We start from the raw sequence: 16718 nt of genomic DNA on the forward strand, positions 1-16718 counted from the left end.
TGTTGGAGTGAAGGTGGAGAAAGGATGTCCATTCTGCATGGGTGTTTTTACCCCAAACGCTTGTAGGCCTCGGTCTTAATTCAAGAAGATTAAATGAAATGTAAACGTCAAACCTGCACAGCTCCCTGACACAGTTCAAAGTAATCGCCTGGTGCCGAAATGAAAAGCAACAATTGTACAAAGACCCCCCCCCTGCATCACCGAGATGTTGAATTTACAGCAATAGTTTCATAACTGATACATGTGTGCTTTTACAAACAGGGAGCAGCGCATCAGAAACTGCATCTAAAGCATCGAATCACCATATTTTACCATCCAAGACCAAGATGCAGCCGACAAAAGGAAATCAAATTGTGTACTATGAGTTTGTCATTTTTCGAAATAAGATCGTAAGTAAAAAGAGAAAATATTCACAAAATCTGAAACCAGAATACAATTTTTTTTTTAGTAAAATATGATCATCATCATCGTCTCTCTCTCTCTCTCGCTCTCTCGCATGCTCTCTCGCTCTCTCTCGCTCTCTCACTCTGTGTCGTGCCAGGAATAACACGCAGAAAGGAGGCAGTTGTCATGGTGATTAATGCAAATGAACACGGAGCGGAGACGGGTGCAGAAGTGAGACGAGGACTCCGAGAATCTCAGACCTTGATTCAGACTAGTGAGCGTCCTTGCTGGCTACAGGTACATAGAGGCAAGTAACTTGGATAAATTGGAGAAAAAAAATCCCTCCGCTGTGTTGTAGCTCGACGTTGTGCTTAGACGTTTTGGATAAAGAGCCCACTTTCTGTTTACGGGTGCCACGCGTGAATGGGAGAGGTCATCCCCTAAGTGGTGTCATCCAGTTGGCTGTAAACAGAGCCTTTTAGAAGGAAGACGCGGATTTTCAAAACACAGCCTGGCCTTGTAGTTAGCTGTGTGCACGGAAGTGAAGCTGTACACGGTGGCAACAAGTTGTAAAGCCCCACGCTGTTATAGGTGCATAACAACCGGGATCATTAGTGTAAACAAACCGCCAATACGTCGGCATCTACGGTCCTGGAAGCAGCGTGACCTCCCAAGAATGCCTTAATGAAAGGAGGGCAGGGCGGGGACAATAACATCATTACACCGGGGTCCATTATGTGGGACTATGTACTTGCCTGTCCTCACCTCTTCTTGACCGTTCGACCCCGTGCTCCAGAGGCTGACAGTATATTTCGGTCCATCCTCCTGAGTACATTGCCGCTGTCTGCCAGAGTGACACAAGCCAGACACTCAGAGAGTGAATCTAATTACCGGAACAATTATGATTTTGACCCAGGTTGACCCGGATTTGTATTAAAATGGACTCATTTACCTTGAGCTTTAGCGATGCATTTGCCGTGGACTGTGTATGAACCCAAAAAACCTCTCTGTCACTCTGTCTCTTTGTCTGTGCCTAACACAAATGCACAGGCAAATCCTAGCCAACGGGACACACACTCGTATTCAGTGAACAATTATCATTAAAGTGTGTGGTCATTTGTCATGTTAATGCACCCGTTTTCCTTTTTTCATCAAATCATTTTGGTTTTCCTAATAAGTCTGCGCTCATTAGTAGTGTAAACCACTCATGCGTGGACCAGAGGGTTTTCACTTACACAAAAAACGCACAAAAACTATGGGGCAGGGGCGTCCAGGTAGCGTAGCGGTCTATTCCGTTGCCTACCAACACGGGGGTCGCCGGTTCGAATCCCCGTGTTACCTCCGGCTCGGTCGGGCGTCCCACAATTGGCCGTGTCTGCGGGTGGGAAGCCGAATGTGGGTGTGTGTCCTGATCGCCGCACCAGCGCCTTCTCTGGTCGGTCGGGGTTGCCTGTTTGGGGGGGTGGGGAGGGGGAACTGGGGGGAATAGCGTGATCCTCCCACGCGCTACGTCCCCCTGGGTGAAACGCCTCACTGTCAGGTGAAAAGAAGCGGCTGGCGACTCCACATGTATCGGAGGAGGCGTGTGGTAGTCTGCAGCCCTCCCCGGATCGGCAGAGGGGGGTGGAGCAGCGACCGGGGCGGCTCGGAAGAGTGGGTCAATCGGCTGGGTGCAACTGGGGAGATAAAGGGGAGGAAAAAAAAAACCATGGGGCAGTCCACAAATAGAAATCTATTTCATCATGTTCTTCATTGCACAAGGTTTTGGTACTTGCACTCTCGTCTTTCTTGGACTCCGGTAGGGTTCTGCTGGTGAGGTTCCCTTTGCGGCGTTTTGCACAGGGCTTAGACATGTTTGCTCACAAGACCCTGCCACAGTGACTAGCTATTGCTCATTGACTTCACCCGGGGTGAGGCTTTCTGCCCCCCCCCCCCCCCCCCCGCTAGCTCATGAAATAAGTCACCATCAAATCTCCTGCAAGGCTGCCGCTCCGGCGAGGCAGGTCACGCTCTCGCTCAGAGCCGTGTCTCGGTTTTCAAAAGAATTTGAGGTGCTTTCATTTTACTGTTACGACTGCAATTAATTGGCATTACAAGAGAACTCATACACAACTCCTTTTTAGCATTGCTGGGGCAGGAAAAGGAAGAACCCCCCCCCCCCCATCTAATCACTTTGCGGGTAATATTCCTAGATCCTCTTTCTCTTTCTGGAACTAATTGCAACATGGTAATTAGTTGTGAGTCTAATTTGCTGTGGGGATTCATTTAAGTAAATATGCATTATTTAATGGGAATTTTAAAAAGGGCCAGCCAGCAGTGTTAGGATAGCATATTGAGGCTGATGGAGCAGATAACAATGGTGACTAACTAATGGTGACTAAAAAAAAAAGAAAAAGTTATAGTAGTCTATTATGATGATGATGATAGCAAGAACGGTGAGGGGGGACAGAGGTTGCAACCATGATGAAAGGAGGTGGGTGACAACAACAATGATGATGATGTGAGCTGATGAAGATGATGATGATGGTGGTGGTGTCGGTTGTTTGCAGTGGCGGTGATTGCCGTGTTGGTGCTGACGAGCCATGAACACAAAAGAGGGTTGTTGACCTCTGCTTTCAGTTCTATTTCCTCTGCAGCCCAAGCCCTAATAGACTCCATTAACACCGAGAAAAGAGAGAGAGAGAGAGAGAGAGAGAGAGAGAGAGAGAGAGAGAGAGAGAGAGAGAGAGAGAGAGAGAGAGAGAGAGAGAGAGAGAGAGAGAGAGAGAGAGAAAGAGAAGAGAAGCCCTGATGCTTTCAGAGGAAAGTCTGCATATGTGATGACTTGCAGTCTGGCTGGCTGAATGAACCAGGCTCAGAGCCTGATAACCTTCTCTTTCCTTATTATTTCCACTCATTTAACTCACTGTGTACTCCTATCACAGTCCATTTTCTCCTGTGTGGGATCCAGGCAAAGGCAATCTCCTATTCCTGCAACATATCTATTATTTTGGGGCAATTTTGGATAATGCTTCATTTCAGTGCCCACTCTTGCTCGGCCTTCGGTAAAAGAGCAAATGATAAAATATTAATCCCTTTGCAATTTCTCAGTGATAGCTATTCACACTGATGCAGATACATTGTCACAACTAATACGCGGCGGGGCAGCGGACAACTCAATCACCACCGATGCTAAGTGCCAGCCTAGTACAGCAGGTTTAAATAAGGGTGTCCAGGTAGCGTAGCGGTCTATTCCGTTGCCTACCAACGACGGGGATCGCCGGTTCGAATCCCTGTGTTAACCTCCGGCTTGGTCGGGCATCCCTACACAGACACAATTGGCCGTGTCTGTGGGTGGGAAGCCGGATGTGGGCATGCGTCCCGGTCGCTGCACTAGTGCCTCCTCTGGTCGGTCGGGGCACCTGTTCAGGGGGGGAGGGGGGAAGTGAGGGGGGGGGATGGCGTGATCCTCCCACGCGCTACGTCCCCCCTGGTGAAACTCCTCACTGTCAGGTGAAAAGAAGCGGCCGGCGACTCCACATCGGAGGAGGCATGTGATGAGTCTCCAGCCCTCCCCCGGATCAGTGGAGGGGGTGGAGCACTGGGGAGAGAAAAAAAAATTTCTACAAGCGCTAGCTTCAATATTTAAGGCTGTAATCTGCATATAGTTGCGCTCTCGTGTCTCATACTGGGGTGCGGAGGGCCAGACCTCCCCCCCCCCACCGCCTGCGCAGGCCGTGTGGCACTGGCCCAGGGCAGCCTGCACACATATTTGTCTCAGACTTGATCCATCAGTGAACCAACAACTTGAGAGATCAAAAGGCTGCAGCATGTGAAGCAGTTACGACGCTCATTGCCTTCCCAAAGCTGGGAGGTTCTCCAAAGCGAGCTTAATTAACGACTGAGGGCGAAGCTTCGTTTAGAAAGCATCGCGCTTTTACTGGAAATCAGAGCAACTAAGAGGTTGCCTGCCCATTCTCAGTCAACACCACGAGCAGCGGGGGAGAGAGAGAGAGAGACAAAGTAACTGTTGTTGTTGTTGTTGTTGTTTCATTAATCTTGTTATCTCTCTCGTTTTCTTTTTGGTTTGTGCCTCGGCTCTTTTGGTTTATCCACTGCTGTTTTGTATCATTATCTGTGTCAAGTATAGTAATTATCTAACAAATGTATAAAAGCGGCTCTCTAATTAAATGCCATGGGCTGTAAGAGACGGAGATAAATTATTTATACTGCTTTGATGAGCGCTGGCTAGCTGCAAGGAGGAGGCAGTCAGTCACGGCTGCAGCTGAAACCGGCGCATCCGGGCCCAACGCAAACTTGAACTCTTCTGGGTTTGTTTGGGTGGGAGGGAAGCCAAACACTGCCGGGTTCACGCTACCCAGATATAATTTGCAGACGAGCCATCAAGATGGGGAGATGAACCAACACTGAAGTGAAGCTGATATCAGCAGATAGATGAATATTAATTCCTTGTGCAGTTTCATACTGCGCTAAATGAGCCCCCTGCTGGGTTTGTAAAAAAATATAATCCCAGTTTTATCTGAGAGACGACAGAACGCTCATATCAGATGTTTATCTTCCGTCTATGCTCTTGCTCTCACAATCCACACCATGATCCCCCCCCCCCTTTCTCCCCAGTTGTACCCATCCAATTACCCCACTCTTCCGAGCCATCCTGGTCGCTGCTCCACCCTCTCTGCCAGACTACCACATGCCTCCTCCCATACATGTGGAGTCGCCAGCCGCTTCTTTTCACCTGACAGGGGTTTCGCCAGGGGGATGTAGCGCGTGGGAGGATCCCGCTATTGCCCCCCAGTTCACCCCCCCCCGAACAGGCGCCCCAGCAGACCAGAGGAGGCGCTAGTGCAGCGACCAGGACACATACCCACATCCGGCTTCCCACCCGCAGACACGACCGACTATTGTGTCTGTAGGGATGCCTGACCAAGCCGGATGTAACACGGGGATTCGAACCGGCGATCCCTGTGTTGGAAGGCGACGGAATAGAATAGCTACGCTACCCGGACGCCATCAGATATTTCTCTTCTATGCTCTCGCCCTCACGATCCACACTGTCCACATGGGTTTCCATCATTCTCCATGTGGTGGCAGGACAGAGTGGGGGTATCCCCGGTCCGCTAAAAAATAACCCCCAAAACAACCCTTCCCTGCGGCGCTCATATCAACCACGCATAAGGTGAACAAAGGGAAGCCAGCAAATAAGACGAGGGAAGCAAGCCAAAAATCAGATAAGAATTTCTTATTATTCCAATAAAAAATACATTCATACAGAAATATAACAATTTTGCAAAACAATTTCAAATAAAAATTTCGTAAAGCATAAACATAACAATTTACAAAAGTTTTTTTTTCTTCTTTTCATACAAAGATTCCGTTGAGAACAAAGAGCTGTGTCTGAATAACAAAACATGTCAAGGTAGTGGGAGGTGGGTGGGTGAGGTGGGGGGGGGGAGAGAGAGAAGAAAAGCAATGGAAGGTGTTTAAGATGCAAGCAAACGTGGGGCTAAATCAAGGCTCAATTACCACTTGAACGTTTATTGGCTGACGTTTCAAGGAATGGATGTTCCTCTCTTTGCCCACAAAAGGCCTTGCCAGCACTCCGGTTCTATTGAAGCAAGCAGTTTCGAGTTTGTACTCGTCCTGTGTCTTTCACCGGCCGATCTGAAATCCATATGCTGGAGAACGCCGGCCTGCAACATCAGATCTCCTCGCTCGACTACGGCGGGGCCTCCGACGCCGAGCAGGCGGCGCAGATCACTTATCTCCCGGTTGCCTTTCAAAAGTAATAGAGATAATCTTGGAAACTATTTTGGTCCCTAGCCTCGCTGAGCACTCTCCCCTCCACCTCCATCATCCAATAAAAAAATCAAAACAAAACGGATGAACAATATAGTTTCATTTTTAGGTCAAATATCGTCGGGGGGGCTTTTGCCAATTTCGCATGCGTGCCGACAACGGGTTGGCTCGAACGGGTGATCTCCATCTCCTCTCGATCGCCTCCCACCCCCTCACGCCGCTCCCTCCGTTTTCATAATACTGTTGCAGCACGGCTAAAACAACGCTCCCCAGACAGGTCAATAACCAACCTACACAGTCAGCAGTCTGTGACAGATTCCATGCCAACAAAGCCTTTAGCAATTCATTACCGAGAGGCAATACAAGGCAAGGCCTGTCCAAATGCAGCCTGTTAATTACAATAAATCTTTAGCTTTTTCTTCAGTCTTGCTTGCAGGGATGGAGGGGTTGAGGAGCGGCGGCGGTGATGGCGGCGGCGGTGGTGGTGGGGGGTTTACAGTGGGCCTTGAATCGTCAGCCGGTGCCAAGTATCATTAAAGCAGCAGCAATATTATATCCTACTTCAATTCGGCTACATCCTGCACAGAAAGACTCGAGTCCGTTATTCTAGTCTGGTTATTTGTTGTACCTACGAGCCGAGTGTGATGGACTGCAGCACATGGTAGCAGTGGTTTTGTGTGTTTTTAATAAACGGATTTAAGTGCTTTAAACATACAACATTTATCTTATTTACATGGTCTAAACTCAAATGTGTCATATACAATAAGGAGGAGGGGAAAAAAATCATTTCAACTTCAAAAATTTTTTTTACCAATGAAACTGAATTCTCTAAAGAGCCTATCTTCAAAACAATACACAAACTCCAAATCCAACGCGCGCGCGCGCGCGTGTGTGTGTGTGTGTGTGTGTGTGTGGACAGCGGTCGACAAACAAGAGATGCACGTTCGTACGCAATTGAGCCTTGATCGAGCGTTTCAAATAATCACCCATACAAAAAAACGTGACCTCCCGGGCAGCTATATCCACCGCTACCGGGCGAGGCCACTTGCATAAGGCACCATTAAGGTCAACAGTGCATTATTAGATAGAAAATGGAAAGAAAAGTACAAAATAAAATAAAAAATATATTAGTCCTCAAGGCATAGGATGAATAGAAACGAAAAGCTCAATGAATGATTCCATTCCAGCAAGCAGTGGCAAAAAATCTCCAGTCAAACAACAGCTAAAAAAAAAAAAAGGGCGAAGAGGGAGATGGATGAAGTTGTGAAAACTTAAAAGAGGAAGGTCATCAAGGCTTTATGTACAATATTGTAACATTTAACCGTTCGCATTTTAGCTGCACTTTTATTGAACCTATTTGCAGTCCTGATTACAGTGGAAACAGGAAAGTGAACGAACCCTAGAACCATGCAACACCTTTCTATGATACTGAAGTTATAGTATAGTTGTGTTATACCTCTAAGCACACAGCTTATACAATTGGACTACAAATGAGCTTTGTAGCTTGTAAAAAAATAATAAACCAGGCTACATAACACATTGCACATTAAGTAGCTGCACCAAAAACACCAAAAAAAGCTCCTCTCATACAGTGACTAGAGAGGTTGTGGTCCCTGGGTCGCCGGCCAGAAGGAGACAAGTCATCCCCTTCACTGGTCCGAACCCACAGCTTCAAAAGAGAAGGAACCCAACCCTCAGTCTTGGTGCCCGACAGGCAGGCACTTCCATCCCCATCCTCACTCCGCGATGGGGAAACAAAAGTTCCCCCAGAAACACATTCAGTCCACAGCAATGTTGGCATCAAGGCCCCCCCCCCCCTCCCTCCCTCCCCATCCTCCTACTCATTCACTCCGTCCGCCTCTTCATCTCCTCCTACTTTCTTCTCTCTCCTCACCGGGGCCAGGCAGCCAGTCTCAGACATTCACAGTGCACACATGCTTACCTCAGACAGTTTTTTTTTCTCTTTTTTTTTTTCTTTTTGTAAAGTACCAGTGTATCTGCTGTCCGGGAGATGTCCCCAAAACATCATGCACCATACATACAAATCATTCATTCTTTTTAGTGTGTCTTTTTTTTTTCTTTTTTTTTGCAAGTCCATCTCATTCAGTTCTTCCATCCATGATTTTGTCCTCTTGTCGCAACAGACAACCTTCAGAGCGCCTTTCTCCAAAGAGAGGTCCCGGAGGCACTGGGTTACAGTATGGTGCAAAATGGCATGCTTTGGCTGGAACACACTCCCGCCACTCTGCTCTGGGACAGTTCAACCAAGAGACTGGTCAGGAGACGGCCTTTTTTTTTCTTTTCTTAAAATTTCCCCTTAACTGTATTGGTTGGTCGGTGCTCGCCCTGATCTAGATGTGCCTCTTCATGTGAAGAGCCAGATGGTCAGACCTGGAGAAACATCTGGGGATAGGGAAAAGAAGAAAAACGTTTACAGATGGGCAAAAGGAGCGGAAAACTGGCCAGCTGAGAGAGACACAGACAGATAACATGTGCTCGCGGGGATAATACTGCGTGATACAGACGTCTTAAAATGTGGTGGTTAAAATGGTGGAAGTGATCACCTGCCCCCCATCCCCCCCCCTTCTTCCCCCCAATTGTATCCAGCCAATTACCCCACTCTTCCGAGCCGTCCCGGTCGCTGCTTCACCCCCTCTCTGCCGATCCGGGAAGGGCTGCAGACTACCACATGCCTCCTCCGACACATGTGGAGACACCGGCCGCCTCTCTTCACCTGACAGTGAGGAGTTTCACCAGGGGGATGTAGCGCGTGGGTGGATCACACCATTCCCCTAGTTCCCCCTCCCCCCCCCCAAACAGGCGCCCCTCCAACCGACCAGAGGAGGCGCTAGTGCAGCAACCAGGACACATACCCACATCCGGCTTCCCACCCGCAGACACGTTCAATTGTGTCTGTAGGGGCGCCCGACCAAGCCGGAGGCAACACGGGGATTCGTACCGACGAGCCCCGTGTTGGTAGGCAACGGAATAGACCGCCACACCACCCGCATTTTTAATCGTTACGTCTGGTAACAGGTGAGCTAAAAACAAAAATGTATCATTTGCCATTGCATCAGTGTTGTCAGGTTGTTAAAGACCACGACATTGAGTGATGCAGCAGAAGTTGATCACACGGACGAAAGGACGCAAAGAACTCTCGCACCCGTCAACCCCAAAAAATGTGGCAGCGTGGTTTTAGTTTAAGGTAATGTTTTATGGCAGTTTTGCTTACCTGTCACAGTGACTGCATTTAAATGGCTTTGCCCCAGTGTGCTTCCTGAAGTGTCTGGTCAACTCGTCACTTCGTGCAAAACGCCAATCACAGCCCTCCCATGAACACCTGTATGGTTTCTCACCTGGCGAATAAACAAGGACGAACACTTAGTATTTACTCAAAAGTTGACAAGGTTAAAAAAAAAGAAAGAGTGCAAAGTGTTAAGCTTTTTTTTCGAGATTTTAAACGGCCAGGCCTTTCTATGGTTTGCATTTTTGTTATTCAAATGTATTCAAATTCATCCGCCTGTAGCCAGACGGGATGACATAGTTGGTGACAAGCCAGTGGAGAAACAGATTCCAAAGAACCTGTTGGGTCAGTAGCGTTCTTTCCTATGCATTGTGAAATGTCAAGAATGCAGCGAGCACCCCTATACGTCTGGGTATTAAAAACAAAAAAAAAACTAAAACGAAACAAAAAAAAATAAATAGACTTTGCGGGTCAGGATGGCAGCCCGTAGAGAAAGCCACACGTTCAATTTCACGGTGCTAATCAAAAATAAGAAACGGTCAAATGACTATTCAAACCCTTCCAACTCAGTGCCCCTGGCTCCCCGCCCATTCCCCATTTCCCATGGTGAAACCCAATCTGTTTTGCAGGACCCATTCCCTTTTATCCTCATGTGCAACCCCTCCCCCTACTCACCCTCTTCCCTCTCTCTCTCTCTCTCGCTCGCTCGCTCACTCAGACAGTCACTTACTCACTCGCTCGCTCAGTCAGTCACATTCCAGATAGATTAGGTCACAGTTTAGGTATCCAGCCATGCAGAGCTAATACTCACAGCGCTCAGGCTGAGCACATGCAATGTGGATCTTTAATTACATTACACAATGAGCTAACAATGCCGTTAGGTGGAAAAGATGAAAGAAATTGCACTTTCCTCCTTCGTGCAGTAAAATATGACATTTCTGATCAGAACGACAAATTGGGATGAATTGCTGGAGCTACGGGGCAAGAGAGTCATGTTTTCCCTTTCTCCCTGTGACGCAGTACAATAGAGACATCTGGTTTAACTGCCTTCATAGTACACAGCTGGTCACACTTTGGACAACCTTGGCTCTCATGGCAGTCTAGAACTCACCTGTGTGAGTGCGCTGGTGTGCTTTTAGGTGGGAGCTCTTCGTGTAAACCTTGCGGCACCCGTTGAAGTGGCATCTGTGTACTCGCTTCCGGCCATCCGGGGATGTGTCTCCGAAGACCAGTCCCATCTTTTCCGAACTCTTTCCGGTCCCACCGGTCCTGATTTTGACTGGCAAGTGCAATTCGGTGTGTGTGCTGCCCCAGCTCTGCGATACGGTGCTGGGCTCAGAGTTGGCCTCAGGAGAGGATGGGGGAGTGCTAATGATGGAGGGGCTAAAAAGTCCAGAGCCAACCAAGACAGACCCCAGGGGGTTGGAGGTAAAGCTGTGTATGGGCGAGAGCTCCTCTGAACTGTCTGAAGTCTCGCTGCTGGCATCAGAATTCACACTGTTGGTGTCCAAGATTTGGCTGTCCTGATTGTCCTCCTCGTGGGCAAGTGGGATTTTTGGATCAGAATCTGTCTTGGCCTTATCCCCGCAGGCCAAGATCAACTTGTTCCAGAGGTCCTCCTGGCCGTCAAACTTGAGGTCTGACGTCGAGACGTAAGGCTCACTCTGGAGATACCGTTCCAGCTCCAAGCAAGTCTGTATGAGTGCAAACAAATGAGGAGATACAATGAGGATATGAGTAAAAATACCATACAGCCTCGTTGAGGTGTAGTGACAGTTACCACCAGTGAAGTGTTGTGATCAGGTAAAGCCTTCGACATGGTGCACGTGAGCATATCCTCCCCCCCTCCAAAAAAAACCTCCATGTAGTTTAAACGCCTTCACGTGCATGCATCAACAACAAAATCTCCATTACTATACACAAGTAGTTTAAGACTGTCACGTATTTTCATTCATTTCGTCCACTTAATAAAGTAGTGCCTTTCAGCTCAACCAGCTCATATTGGAGGGTGGAGGAGGACCAATTGCTTTTTGTACTGTAGCGTGATTCCTGGGTAAATGGTGGCATATGACAGGATTTGCCGGTCCAAGCTCAACTGCCCTTTGGCACAAGGCATAATTGAGCTTGATCGGAGCTTATCTGACAAATAACGTTTATTGTGGCAACCAAGTCAGTTTTGTGCGAGGTCTGACAAGTTTGGGTTATTTCAACTTAGCCCATTTCAGACCACTGACCAAAACTCTTTGGAAACTCAGCGCAGAGGAACAGTTAATATGCATTCTCATTTCAGCGGCCGAATGACTCACTGAGCAAATTTAGAGTCCTTTTATGGAAGCTGCCCAACTTCCTCTCCGACATGAGCCATTCAGCTGCTTTGCCTCACGCATAGGCCTGACATGCAATCACATCCTTCCTAAGGGTCAGCCACATAGTCGTTGTAAAGACGTACGTTTAAATCCGACCACCAGCCATTAAACTCAGAAAGCAAGGCCATTCATTGAGAGGTGCACATGGCACAGAGAGGGCAGCTTTGAGGGAGCAGATGGAAAAAAAAAACCAAACAACAACATTGCTATGGGCACAATCTTCTGCAACCTTACACAATGTTCCCCCGCTTTACTAGTGTCTACTCATGCAAGCAGAGACTGCACATCGCTGACATCCGATAGTCTCATATTGTGCAGCCTATTCAAATCTCAGGATGACTCATTGTGATGCAAATTGATTTAAATAAGAATACATCGCTTTAATGGAGAGAGAGGGGGGGAACTCATGCAGCTTATAAAATTCAATAACCATCTCTCAATGTCTTTAAAAAGACGAGATAAATAAAAAAAAACCCACGAAATGCTGTGCTTCAGAGACTCGAAAGTGTGCGTCTCTGCTATTGAGTCAGTGATGGGGAGGGGGTGGTGGTGGTGGGGGGGGAAGCAGAAGTTGGCTCCGTGCCAGAAATCACGAACGTCCAAAAAGAGAACGGGAACGGTTCCCAAACATGATCTGCATGTCTCTCTGCAAAAACACCAACAGAAAAAAAAAACCGCCCACAGACGTAGCACCACCCTTTACAAGTAAAAAAACAACCCCACCATGTGTTAATAATATCTGAAGTTAATTGACAGAATCAAGGTGGAAGTCTACTTCGTGGGTCGCCACATCCGTTGACAGTCGCACGGTCCGCTGATTTCCGCAGCAGCGCTCCGACTGCCGGGTCGGGGTGACCGACGTTCACCCCGGCCGACGCGATCGTGGTTACTCGTGGGGCCGCTATAGAAAGAACCCCCCCCCACCACCACCACCACCCCCACCTGGTAAAAGAAGTCATGCTCAAAATATAACGAGACTAACGAGACCACCGCGCCCGCTGCTTGGGTTACTCTGGGAGCCCCCATTCATCTTGACATAGCTGTCAAAGGCTGACACGCCGACCCAGCGTTCAAACAGGCGGGCTCGTTAGAAACTTCACATGGGAAACGACAAACGAAACATGGCGTTACAAAAAAAAACAAAAATGCACAAGCCGTTACATAACATTCACTTCCGTTTGCATGTGTTGTAAAATATTTACGTCTCTAGTGCGGAAGCTGGTCGCGCTCGCAGCGGTATCCTGACCTGACCGCTGTGCGCCGGCGACACTGACCCGAGCAGCAGTGGCGGCAGCAGAGGCGGCGGCAGCATTGCCCGTGTACTAATACAGAAGTGCCAAATCCAATTAGAAATGGTTTGCTTTACAAAGCTCAGCCGTTACATACTCTTTTAGATAGAGGACATATTCACCTGCTGCCAATACTCCTCGAGTGACGGCAGGGCTGAGAAATAGCCCGTGTCGTGAACTATCTGAAGTTCTTGAAAGATGCTGCACATGGGTAGAACATCCATTTCCAAGGTTCGAGTGTCGAGCGCCCTTACGTGAGAACACTTAAAAAAAAATTTTTATTTTATTTTTTTATTATTTAGAACAAGGACGTAGAAAAAGAAAAGCGCCTGGCGACGTCGTCGAGCAAGTATCCTCCGCGTACTTGCATGCGCTCGGCGATGCAAAACAAGCCCCTGTCGAAGCGGACGAAACGGTTTCGCCCCCCCACTTTCGCTCCGCGCTCCGAAGTGTCTCTTATTTGCAAAACACCGGGAACTGGGACGGGAAGCACTGCGCTCACGAAAACTTCCCTATTCAAACCTCGCAGCCCGCTCGCCCCCCCTCGCGGCGGGATTACGTCGCCGGCGTGCGCCAATGAGCGCCGGGCAGCTTGATGGAACGCGTATGATATCACAGGCGACCAATCGTATCGCTCCCCCGGCATCGTTTCCCCCAGCCTCGCTTTTCATTGGCCGATGTATCCCGGAGCCCCCCTCGCGCTCATTGGACGTCTATTTTTAGAAGCGTATATATATATACACACGTGCGACGGGCCCGTCTCCGTCTCTTGTTGCCCGACTCTCTCTCCCCTCTCGCCAGAGAGCGCGCCTGTGAGCCGCAACAGTTCTCCTCCCGTTTCCAGACCGCACGTAACTTTGTGTCAGCTGCACTTGCAAACGCGCGTATACGGATGCTCGCCGCTCTGGAACACGCGCTTCTTCCCTCTTCGGTGGCGTCGGTCTGCGTTAATTGCCCGCAAATGCTCGTTGTGTTTATAGTGATGCTGAGTGCTGGCTGGCCTGCTCCTCGGTCCACTTTTGGGTTGGTGTCGAGCCGAAATGCCACACACCCCTCGCCATACTCTGGAATCCCAACGATCAGAACAAGGGCCGAAAGCTTGGGGTTTAAATCACAGAAAGTCGAATTAGTCCGTCCGGACACGAGGTTTATTGGGAGAAAGGTGTCATCACTCGTCTTGAGTGACCTCTCCAGACCCTCACCTGCAGCCGGCGGAGACTGAGGAGGTCACTTGAGAGTGATGACGCGTCTCGCCCAATAAACCTCGTGTCCGGATGAGCCGATCCCAACCCTCTGAGATTTCCTTACCTAGATCATGGAGGGTTGCTTAGATTTCGTGACGTCGTTGGTAGGGAATAGATGTCTCTTCCATTTTAATCCGGTTTGCTGCGATAAGTACATTTCAGAGGTTCAGTATATGAGTGTGTGTCCATCTTAGCCTCTATGTGAAATCCCATTTCACAATGCAACGATATGGATCCGGTGATACGGATCATATTCAGTTTGGAAGACACGCATATATTGAACTTTTAGAAGTTCAAGAACTTTTAGAAGTCCAATATATGTGCGTGTCTTCAAAGCCAAATGTGATCCGTATCACTGGATCCGTACCGTCGTCGCATTCCGAAATGGGATTTCACATAGAGGCTAAAATAGAGGCACGTTATGACATCTAAATTGTGAAATTCATTTCCCATACTGTTTTGTAGACCAACAAGGTTTTGTTTTGTTTTTTTTCCACTCCAGTCCCATTCCAACACGTCTGTTTGGCAATAGCATTACATCATCCGTCTTATTCTTATCACTTCCTCTTTGGAGAAGTCCAGGGCACACTGCGAAGGCATGGGACAACAGAGGCAGCTCTTCCCCTGGCTATTGCATAACTTGGTAAACTGAGGTCAGTTGGGTATGTGACCAAAACCTGGCATGCCATCACCTCAAAGAAGAAAACAACATTTTTTTTGGACAGGGCGCACATTGTTTTGCGAGTGGCAGTATTTTCTGTTGCCAGCCTTAGCGGAGAACTGAGTGTGTATTGTGTTGCTCTTAGCCGTGACGCCGCCCGCATTTGTCACTCACAGCATCTGGCTTAGTCATACTACATGCTGATTTGATGTCCCGCCTGGAGTTGGCCTCCGGAGCCGCTTTGAAGAAATCCCAGTTTGCCTTTGTGTTAGTCGTTCGGTATGACCTTCCGGGACCCCGATGGACAATTTGCTTTTAAGCGTAAAAAATCTTATGAGTCCATGTTAGCTCAGAAAATTATATTAGGAACATCTTTGGCTGTCACGGAATAGAAAGAAGCCTTTGTTTGTCATGGGACAGCAATCAAATATCTGTTTATTCACACATTTCAGATTATGTCAGGGCCTAATTTGTATCTGTTTACTGAGTAACAGGGATGCTGTTCAGTCTCTGTGGAGCATTAGCGGGCGGCTCTTTAATAATCACTTCCTTCAGAAGGCCTTTTAGACGTAGCATTTAGAGGATGCGCTGGGCCCTGCATGGCAGCTTTTATCAAGAAAAGCCAGGTCCACAGCTTTATCATCGTTATGCAATCCTATCTCGGCCAGTAGCCATAGGAAAGAGCAATTACAGGATGACCCATTTTAATGCATCACTGTCAAACCAATCAGTGAGTTGTTCTAAGGGTCTCTTTTTTTCCAGCAAACCTTGCTGTATCGGAGACCCGCTGTTACGCATTTTGGTTTTGCTATTCACAATGGCTAAATAATATGGGTACTATCAAAAATCACTGATAGTTGAAAATGTGTCTCCACCTCCTTGGGAAAAAAACTTTTTTTTTCCTTTTTTGGATGTATGAATTGTCCAATACAAGCTATGGCACTACATATTTGAAGGAGACATGACATAGTCTGAAATAAAGCGTCTGGCACATTTTTTAACGATAAAGCAGCTTCCCAGATAGCAGTCAGGTACAGTGCTATTGATGGAGATGCACTTCCCCTCCGTGGGAGCACTGGAAATTTGTCCAAGCTTAAATAAAAAGAGAGTAAAAATAATTGATTGGAAATCAATGCACATATATCATTCACTCTTTTGTTAAAAGAGGAATGGATGGAGAGAGGAGGAGGGGGGGGCTCTTGGAAAATCAATATTCATTCGAATCATAAATCAGAATTGAGTCAGCGCTTGCGGGGAGGGGAGATAATCATTGGCCTGGTTTTGGATTACTCTACGGGGCTGAGGCTTGTCCAGCTTGCAAATGTGTTTAGCTTCGTTACAATCCCCCACCCATCCCTGTCTTTCCACACTCACACACACACACACACACACACATATATGCACATAAATGCATATGCACGTGCACACCACTCACACGAACGCACGCACACACAAATTCATATGCACATACACACGCATGCAAGACACACACAGACACGCTCACATAAGCACAAATTCACAACAGATTAGAGGGATCACTATCCGATCTTCTCATTTAAATGCAACGATGGTTGGTGTGATGTCGGCCTTATGTCCTGCTGTCAGGCCATGTCTTGGGACGGAGCAACATGTGTGTACAACGGGTCCTGAAGTGTCAGGTCCATCCAGCCGTCAACGAGGGGCCTCAGCCTCCCTGGACGCTCTTGACCTTGAGGATGAGGAGTGGGCTTTTGT

At 48.0% G+C, this 16718-nt stretch overlaps 1 protein-coding gene across 1 annotated transcript; it reads right to left on the reverse strand.

The window, feature by feature from the left end:
• Window positions 1–5608: 5608 nt before the first annotated feature.
• Window positions 5609–13589, reverse strand: klf6a (Kruppel like factor 6a). The gene is made up of 4 exons (XM_056299335.1): window positions 13202–13589; window positions 10536–11118; window positions 9413–9536; window positions 5609–8583 (listed from the first exon to the last, which is right to left on the reverse strand). Exons 1-4 carry the CDS (start codon window positions 13301–13303, stop codon window positions 8532–8534), a joined length of 861 nt encoding a protein of 286 aa, XP_056155310.1. The 5' UTR covers window positions 13304–13589; the 3' UTR covers window positions 5609–8531.
• Between the last annotated feature and the right edge of the window lie 3129 nt (window positions 13590–16718).

The sequence above is a fragment of the Lampris incognitus genome, chromosome 19 (genome assembly GCF_029633865.1).
Source record: "Lampris incognitus isolate fLamInc1 chromosome 19, fLamInc1.hap2, whole genome shotgun sequence".
Lineage (NCBI taxonomy): Eukaryota > Metazoa > Chordata > Actinopteri > Lampriformes > Lampridae > Lampris > Lampris incognitus.